The 9,918-nt window shown below is 32.4% G+C and overlaps 1 protein-coding gene across 1 annotated transcript; it reads right to left on the reverse strand.

Moving 5' to 3' along the window:
• Positions 1 to 1,785: 1,785 nt before the first annotated feature.
• LOC112097220 lies at positions 1,786 to 2,391 on the reverse strand. The gene has a single exon (XM_024181849.1). It carries the CDS (start codon positions 2,389 to 2,391, stop codon positions 1,786 to 1,788), a length of 606 nt encoding a protein of 201 aa, XP_024037617.1.
• Positions 2,392 to 9,918: the final 7,527 nt, after the last annotated feature.

The following is a 9,918-nucleotide window of genomic DNA, read 5'->3' on the forward strand; positions in this document are numbered from 1 at the left end:
TGGTGAGATAGGTGGAATGGCAGGCTCTTGTTGTTCGTCTACTTGTTTTATCTGTGTATGATCATTTTCTTCAATGGGAAAGAAGTTGAAGTCATCCACACCAGAGCCAAAATCCCATTCTCATTCTTCATCAAAAATTACATCTCGACTGATCACGATCTTCCCGTTGTTTGGATTGTAAAGCTTGTATCCTTTGGAGTTGTTGTTGTAGCCGATGAAGATGAACTTCTCACTTTTGTCATCCAGCTTGGCTCTACTTTCGTTTGGTACATGTACATGGGCAATGCTTTCGAAAACTCTTAGATGGGTGATGCCAGGTTTTCTTCCACTCCAAGCTTCTTGTGGCGTCTTGCCCCACACGCTTCTTGTTGGAGATCGATTGGATAAGTAGATTACACATGCAACTGCTTCAGCCCAAAATTATTTAGGTAGCCTCTTACTCTTAAGCATGCTTCTTGCCATGTCGAGGATGGTTCTATTCTTCCTTTCTGCAACACCATTTTGTTGGGGGGATCTTGGAACTGTCAAAGGGCATCGAATTCCATTTACTTCACAAAACTCTAAAAATTCTTTGGAAGTGAACTCTCCACCTCAATCAGATCTCATGGCTTTAATCTAGCATCCACTTTCTTTTTCAACTGCAACTTTAAACTTCTTGAAAGCTTCAAAGACTTCGGATTTTTGCTTCAAAAAATACACCCAAGTTTTTCTTGAAAAATCATCTAAGAAGAGAAGGAAGTAGTTACTTTTACCAAGAGAGTTTGGCTTGAATGGACCGCACACATCAGTATGAATGAGCTCGAGTGGCTTCTGAGCTCTTGAGTTTGACTCATTTGGAAAGCTCTTTCTAAACTGCTTGCCAAGTAAACATCCTTCACAAAGTTGGTCAGGGTGATTGATGTATGGTAAGCCTTTCACCATGTTCTTCTTAGATAGTAGCTCCAGTCCTCCAAAGTTGAGATGCCCATATCGAAGATGCCAAGTCCAGGATTGATCTTTGTGACAGGCTTTGAGACATTTTGCAACATCATTTTGAATATTTAAAGGAAACATTCTATTATTTGACATTCTCACTTTTGTAATTAGATTTCCTTTGTCATCTCTTAGGAAAAGACTATAATCTTTTAAGTGAATATCATAGCCTTTTTCTAAAAGTTGATCTAAACTAAGAATGTTGCTTTTCATATTGGGCACATAGTAAACATTCGAAATTATTTGGTGGCTACCATCTTTTGCACGAAAAAAAATGTTACCTCTACCCTTCACTGGTACTTTTGAATCATCTCTAAAAGCGACACTGCCATTCACAGATTCACTTAGTTGCACGAACATGCTTCTGTTTCCACTCATATGATTGCTAGCACCTGTGTCAAGATACCATGTATTTTCTTGACCTCTACTTGTGTCATTGCGTGCTAGTAAAAGTGTGCCATCTTCACCATTTTTCTCTTCAGTATAGTTCACTCTCTCTTCAATTCTGGTGCTTGGAGCTCTGCATTCTGAAGCATAATGCCCAAACTTTTGACAATTATAGCACTGTACTTGGGGTTTGTCATTCCTCGATCTTGGATTGCCTCTGCCTTGTCTTCTGGTTGAGCTTTCTTCTTTGGCATAATTGGAGTTGTTGTTGTTGAAATTCCAACCTCGTCCATGACCACGACCTTTACCTCGTCCTCGACCTCTACCTCGGACATAGTGCCTTCTCTCGTTGTTGGAGCTTTCTTCTCTTTTTTTTGGATTGACTTCCATCTTGAGAAGTTGTTCTTCGATTCCTTGCTTCTTTTTTTATTTTTTTTCATAGGCTTGCAACCTTCCTTGAAGTTGCTCGATCGTCATATCCTTCAGATCTCTTGTTTCTTCAATTGTCACAACAATATGGTCAAACTTCGAGTCTACTGATCGAAGTATCTTTTCAATGATCCTTACCTCTTTTAACTCCTCGCCATTTCTTTTTAATTCATTGGAAACGGTCACAACCCGAGTAAAGTAGTCAGAAATTGACTCCGATGCCTTCATGTGTAAGGACTCAAATTCTCCTCGTAATGTTTGGAGACGAACCTTCTTAACTTGCTCCGCTCTTTTGTAAGAGGTCTCTAGTTTCTCCCATGCTTCTTTTGACGAGGTTGTACCAGTAATCTTTTCAAAAGCATCTTCATCTAATGATTGAAAAATGAGATACTTTGCTTTATTCTCTTTCTTCTTCAAATCTTTTAAATTCTCCTTCTGCACCACAGTTAAAGTGGCTTCATTTTTTGGCACAATAAAACCTTTCTCCACGACATCCCATACGTCATGTGCGCCCAATAGAGCCTTCATTTTAATACTCCAATTGTCAAACTTACTTCCCTTTAATTGTGGAACTTGAAATGACATCATACCACCGTTTGCCATAACTCACAAATTGAGTGAGAATTTGGAGTCAACTTTCGGTCAACGGACTCGAGTGAACTTGAAATGACATCAAACCTTGGGAAGGACTCGAGTCAACTTTCGGTCAACGGTCAACACCGGCTTGGTAGTCTTGGTTTGGTCCGGATTGGTTCAGTTCGAGTTAGCTCGGTTCGACTTGATTCGGTTCAGCTCGGCTTGGCTTGGTTCAGTTCGGCTCAGCTTGGTTCAACTTGGTGAGTTGACTTAGCTTCAGGACAGAACACTTCCGGCGGCAAGTGTGGGCGTGTCGGGTCTCGGATCGAGATGATTTTTACGACGTCACGTTCCTCTCGTCGAGATCTTCAATTTGATATGCTATATGACTATATATAGCATCAAGCACTAGCTCTGATACCACTTTGTTGGAGAATTAACAAATAAAACACACAAAAAACACACTATTTTATTTCTTCAATAACACTCCTCACCAATTACAACTCTTATTTTTCACTCTCTACACCTTAGAGATTTTGCTACTTCACTTGATGTTTAAACCAAAGGGGAGAGGAGGTATTTATACACGAAACAAACTAATCACAACCATTCATTTATTCAACTAATAAACAAATCCTCACAATCTATTAAAACCTACCACTCACCTACTTTACCAACCACACCTAACACACCTAACACAAATAATTCAAACCTCACCAACCATACCTACTCATGGAACCTTCCATGAGTTGGGCTTGATTTATTAATCCTGGATCAAGTTTATGATCCAACATGGTGTTGGGGTGAAAGGAAGAACTGCGGGTCTTCCTTCAAAACCAAAAACTAATAGAAAAATAAAGGAGGAGATTTCACATTTTCACAGAAACAATATATGCATGCATGTTAGTAATTTATGCCTTCTCTTCTTTTATTCTGCAAGGAGCTTGACATTTTCTTCCCATTTACCCTCATTTTCATAATACTTGTTCCCCCGATGATAAAACATTCGTATAAACATTCGTCCTAACCAGAAAGTACAACTTCTTAATTAAAAAATTAAAGTTTTGACGTTAAGGGTAACATAATATTATAAAAAATATAGGGGCAAAGTAGTAAAACTAAAAAATAAAGTTGTATTTTTTAAATTGTACTTTTCAAAACTACAAACAATAGAACTCAACATTTTTAGAAGCTGAGTCAATAGTATCCTTAATTTCTCTTTCAACATTAATAATCATACAATTTTTTAAAATTTTTTTTTTCATCTTACTATCGAGTGTCAAATGATGCATGCCTTGATAAAATTTATATATTGTTATGAAATAATTATAATTTATATGGATGTTCATTAAAGCATCCTTTTATTTCCTCACAATCAACTTTTCATCTCTTATAACTCCTATTATCTCCTTAATTTAAGGATTATTGTCTCTTACAATTATGATGTATTACTTACTATTTTATGGTTGTATCAATATAAAAGGAGACTTTTACTCCTTATTTGTATACACTTGGAAGTGTGAATAACACACAAGAGATTGAATAAAATTCCTCTCTACACACATTATGTCTCTTATTTGCTTTCTTTATTTCTCTTGCTATATGGTTGTGCTCTTAATTAATAGATTTTATAATACGTTATCAGCACGAGTCTCAAGCCACAAGAGATCAATTTTCATCCTCTTTAAAATATGGTAATATCTCATCTTTAATCTTACTCATAAAATTATGAGGTAACAATCTTGATTTTGTCTGAGATAATATTTATATTTGCATATGTATTTTGATAATCTAGAATAATGCATCAATGAATTCATACATTTATATCATCATTATTTATTTTGTTATTGTTTGACATTTCTTATTCTAATATTCAATTGCTATTATATATTTTCCTTTCTTGAAATTCAAAAAATTCATCCTGAAGTGTGAATACTATAATATACAATGAAAGAAAATTAAGAATGCATCATTGGGGGATTGCATCACACATAATGAAGATTTTCTTTCAAAATATGTTCTTGAAGAACTATTCCAAAATTATGATGTCATTCATCACCATCTTGTTTATGAAGAGTTGACTATATAAATGTATATTTTATATATCCCTGAAGGACTAGACAAATATTACGAGTTCATGTTGTCATGCAAGGCTATATACGAATTTCCTTCTTAATATCTCCCAAAAGGAGTTATAAAATGAAGAGATAAACATGACATAATTGTTTCTTTGAAACTATTTTGGAGGAAAAATATGACAATCAAAAGTGTTTGAGTAAATGCATTTATGGTATGAATAATTTCTTGACTTCATTAGCTTGTTGCTTTATTTTCAATCATCTAAACTTTTAATGACAAATTTTTGCATGCTTATTTTATAATTTCTAAGAACAGTTTGATAGAATAAAATATAAGAATGAGTTACAAATAATATATATGCGTATTTGATCTTTTTAATTGATCTGTATGTTTTATTGAATTCTAGATAAATGATTCTTCTATTATTGTCTTGAATTACTAAAGTTTCATTAATATTTACATGTTTGAAATCATGAATAGTTATAAAATATTTTTGTGGAAGAATTCAATCCCTAAAGGATTGTAAAAAGTTATGATTTTCTTTTATGATCTTCTCCTTGAAGGAGCTAAAAGTTCATATATAAACTTGACGATATTTTCAAAAGCTCGATTGATTCTCTCATTTGAAATTATGTAGAGAGAATAATATAAAAGTAAATATATTAGATGGAACATGATTTTATAGCAAAAATATGCTCATGTAGTAGCAAATTAAGAGTGCCATTATAAATTGATACTATGTTTTCTTTTGTTAAAGATAAAATATGAGCTTTTGATTAAAAGAAAATCATGACTAATTCAAATCCTTAGTGGATTCCTACTCTTGTGAGAGTAGTAATGGAAGTCATGATTATCAAATAACTATTCAAAATTATAATGGTCATAGATCTTATTGTAAGAAATCAACATGTGAATATTGTATCACCAGAAGTGGTCTTAAATTGAATTAATAGTAGAGATGGACCAGAAGTTCAATTCTAAATCTTCAATAATTTGACTTAGTAAAGTCTCTATGCAAGCTTAATAATTTTCGTGAAAATTCTCCTATGATTAGGGGGAGTAAAGCGATATACATTTGATAGACAATATAAAATGGTTTGTTTCACTTTTATCCCATTTTGATCTTTACATGTGTTAATTTATTTGAACCTGAAGTTCAACAAGATTATTGTGCAATGCGCATTATTGATCAATTATTGAATGAATTTATTGCCATGTGAAAGTGAAAAATCACAAACAAAATATAATTGTTGGTTGATATAATGTCCTTGAAGGATGAAATGGTGAGACAAATAAATCTGTGAATGCCTGAAGCATGTAGTAGATCAATCGGTGAAAATGTTTAATTCTTGGGAAGTTGAAGTTAAATAATTCGGTGCTCTTGAAGAGACCATGTTTGCATGTATAGCAAAATATTTGATCTATATTAAATTATTGAACATATTGCCCTTAGAGGAGAATAATGTACCAATTACAAGATGAGTCTCAAATACCCTTGAAGAGGTAAATTGTGAGAAATAAAGAGAGATTCATATTGCCTTATAAAAAACACGCGTGAAAATTAAGAAAGAGAGATCTTTAGCTCTTGCAGAGGCATATGTATTAGAAGTTTCGAAAGATCTCATTGGGCATACATATTGCAAAATAAAAAGGTATTTGATCAATAGTATGTTGGTACTTGGTGCAAGAGAAAAATTGAAATTGACATAAAATTGTTGTCAGTAAAAGTTTAGTTATCATGATAAAATATCCAGGATCCTGAATTACAAAATTATGAAAGAATGTCAATTTATATGATTGGTGAAAATTTGGACCTGTAGTCCATATGCCAAAAGATGTATAATTAATTAGCAAGACATAAAGAATTTTGGACTTGCAGTCCATATGCCTGAAGTCGTAAACTTTATTGATAAAATATGAATATGAACTATAGTGCGTCAAAAATCAAATTGAAGAATCTATGCACTTATCACTGAAGAATAACTAAAAGTACTAAATGAAAAAGCTTGCAGTTTATATGTTCTTGATAAAGCTATAATTATAGTTGTGTATATTATAGCAATATAAACTTATGAAAGTACAATCACTTGAGTGAATTTATTATAAGTGGGATATGTCATTATCCACTTTGCTATGTGATTGAAAATTAAATTTGCAATCTTTGCACAATGTGTTGATGATTTCATCATGAAAAGACTCTTGAAGAGGTTATGAACTTATTTCTTTTAAGAATACAATTCAAGATTAAAGATCTTGCAATAAAAGAATTCTCTCAATTTATGAATTGAAGTTTATGAAGTAGAATGCTGATATATAGAATACTGGAAGTATTTCATATTCAAAATTATTCTACTTTAAAATATGTTGTATATGTTTTGGTTCCGAAAAACCATACTTTACTCAAAATTGTGCTTATAAAGACATTAGAAAGTTGCATAATTGTAAATTAAATTATGCTCAGCATATACTTGAAAATTTCAAAATAGTGTGAAAAGTATATCACACTCTTTCCATGATATGGATGCAAAACCTTAGTTTTATTTAAGAAGATCAACAAGATTATGAAGATATATGCACATAAATATTCTTCAAATTCAAGATGATTGTATCTATAATTTATGACATCTTTCAAGCTTCGAAAGGATGGTGTTGATCCTGTAGATTATTTCACCAAAATATTGTTAATTACAACAAATTATGATTGATCTTTGAAGCATCCATGTCATTTTGAGGGGGAGCATATCTATATGGAGGACTACATGCACTATATCCCATTGGGTTTTTCCTAGTAAAGTTTTAATGAGGCAGTTTGCACCTCCATAAAATACAAATGAATAATGTACTCTTTTTCCTTCGCTTGTTTTTTTTTTCCTATAGGGTTTTTACTAGCAAAGGTTTTAATGAGGCATATTCTTTGTAAGATGAACATCCAAGGGGGAGTGTTATGAAATAATTATAATTTATGTGGATGTTCATCAAAGCATCCTTTTATCTCCTCAAAATCAACTTTTCATCTCTTATAACTTCCATTATCTCCTTAATTTAAGGATTATTGTCTCTTACAATTATGATGTATTACTTACTACTTTATGGTTGTACCAAAATAAAAGAAGACTTTTACTCCTTATTTGTATACACTTGGAAGTGTGAATAACACACAAGAGATTGAATAAAATTCCTCTCTACACACATTATGTCTCTTATTTGTTTTCTTTATTTCTCTTTCTATATGGTTGTGCTCTAATTAATAGATTTTATAATATATATGAAAATGCATGCTTCTTTTAAAATGTATATAAAAGTAAACCCAAAAAAAAAATGGACACAAACATAAACCTCCTTGAGAAAATGAACATTAGTGGTAGGTTCTGTGAGAGAATATGAAAAAAGGAAAGTGATAAAAATATTGGAACAATTATTTTATAAGTGAAGTGGTATTTTTGTAATTTTAAAATAAAATATTAACAATTATTTTTAGGGGCCAGATTGGGCCTGAAACTTATACTAGATCTCGTGGGCTCAAATGAATCTACTTTAAAACTTTTTTGAGTGCAGCTATTAGCACAACTCTACAATTCTTATAAAACCTCCTTCATATATTTACTGTTTTAGACTTTGCTAATCACATAAACAGAACAAAAAAAAAAATCTATATAAAGAAACTAGTCAAAGAAAGAAATAGGTTGATTGAAATTTATTGTGTATGGCTAGCGACAAATAGAAGAAATCTTCTCTCTCAACTCAATATTTTGAACATGGGAAGATTCATATGATGATATAGGAAGCACAACAAGAAGAAATTGGCCAAGTGATGAAGATAAAGGTGTTTATTGGGTTGCTGAGTCTAGAATTAATGGAAAAGCTTCAGCTTTTATTGCAAAAATTCATGAAGTTTGCCTTTCAGAATCCGAACACCATGTAGTTTAGCAAGCGACCAAGATCTGATAACAATGGGAGTGTTCCCTTGTTAATTACTTATTTAAAAAATATATATATAGAAAATAAATGTCAAAGGTGTTACAAAAATTATCATCGAGGAATATCCTAATCACTTATGATCTTTTGTTTACACAAAGTAGGTTTTACTCAAAATTATGTCTCAAAATAGCCATTGACCAAAATATTTTTCAAACAATCTCCACATGAATAAAAATTGGCAAAAAATAGAAAACCAAATGCTTTTAATATCAAAATCAATCTTCACAGTACCCTTTCAGCTTCGTCATTGTCATGTTGCTTACGTTTTTACTAGGCAACATGAGGATCTACTCCACATGATTTGCTTGGTCAAAACATGTCACCATTGATTGGTTTGGTCAAAACATTTGCTAAGTTTTCTTTGGTATGGATTTTCTACAAGTGAACAATTATGTCTTCCACTACATCTCGAAAAAAGTGGAAGTGAACCCTTATGTACCTTGTTCTAGAATGAAAAGATTGATTCCTTATAATGTGTAAGGCACTCTGACTGTCATAAAATACAATAATTTTCTCTTGTTTGTATATGAAATCCTCCAATAACCTTTCCTTCCAAATAGCTTTCTTGTAAGCTTGTGTAACTGCCATGTATTATCCTTCTATTATAGATAAAGCCAGAATGGTTGGCAGTTTTAAAACCCAGCTTACAGCGCCTCCTGTAAGTGTAAACACATAACCAACCAGTAGTGAATTTTCTTTTATCAAGGTGTCCTGCAAAATCTAAATCAACATAGCCTTTGACAGTAAATTATGATCCTCCATAACATCATGCAACATTCGAGATTCCTCTGAGATATATTAGAATTCTCTTTACAGTTTTCCAATATTCTCCACTAGGATTCACCATGTATCGACTAATTGCTTCCACTACTTGTCCAATGTCTGGTCTTGTATATATCAAAGCGAATATCAAACTTTCCACTATTGATGCATACTATACTTAAGATATCTCCTTACTCTCTACTTCATTGTTGGGACACCTACTTGAGGATAATTTGAAATTATTATTAATTGGGGTAGAAATTGGCTTATAATCTTGTATGTTGAAGTGCCGCAAGATTTTCTTCAACTAATTCTTTTGAGAAAGCCAAATCGTCCTATTATTTATGTCTTGGTGAATTTGCATCCATATAATCTTATTTATAGTCCCAAGTCCTTCATATCAAATTTCCTAACCAACAGTGCCTTCAATTCTTGGCCTTAATCTTTGTTAGGGTCTATTGGCAATATGTCATTTACATACAACAATAAATTGATTAAATCTTTTTTCTTCAAACCTCTTATAATATGCACAATGGTCTTAATTGAGTATATTGTATCTAAGGCTCATGGTGAATGAATCAAATCTCTTATACTAGCATCTCGGCACCTGTTTGAGACCTTATAGAGATTTGATCAACTTGTAAACCAAGTTCTCCTTACCTATTTTAGTAAAACCTTTTGGTTGGAGCATATGAATTTCTTTTTGAAGTTCTCCATGAAGAAATACAGATAAAC

Source organism: Citrus clementina, unplaced genomic scaffold (genome assembly GCF_000493195.1).
Source record: "Citrus clementina cultivar Clemenules unplaced genomic scaffold, Citrus_clementina_v1.0 scaffold_6, whole genome shotgun sequence".
NCBI lineage: Eukaryota > Viridiplantae > Streptophyta > Magnoliopsida > Sapindales > Rutaceae > Citrus > Citrus x clementina.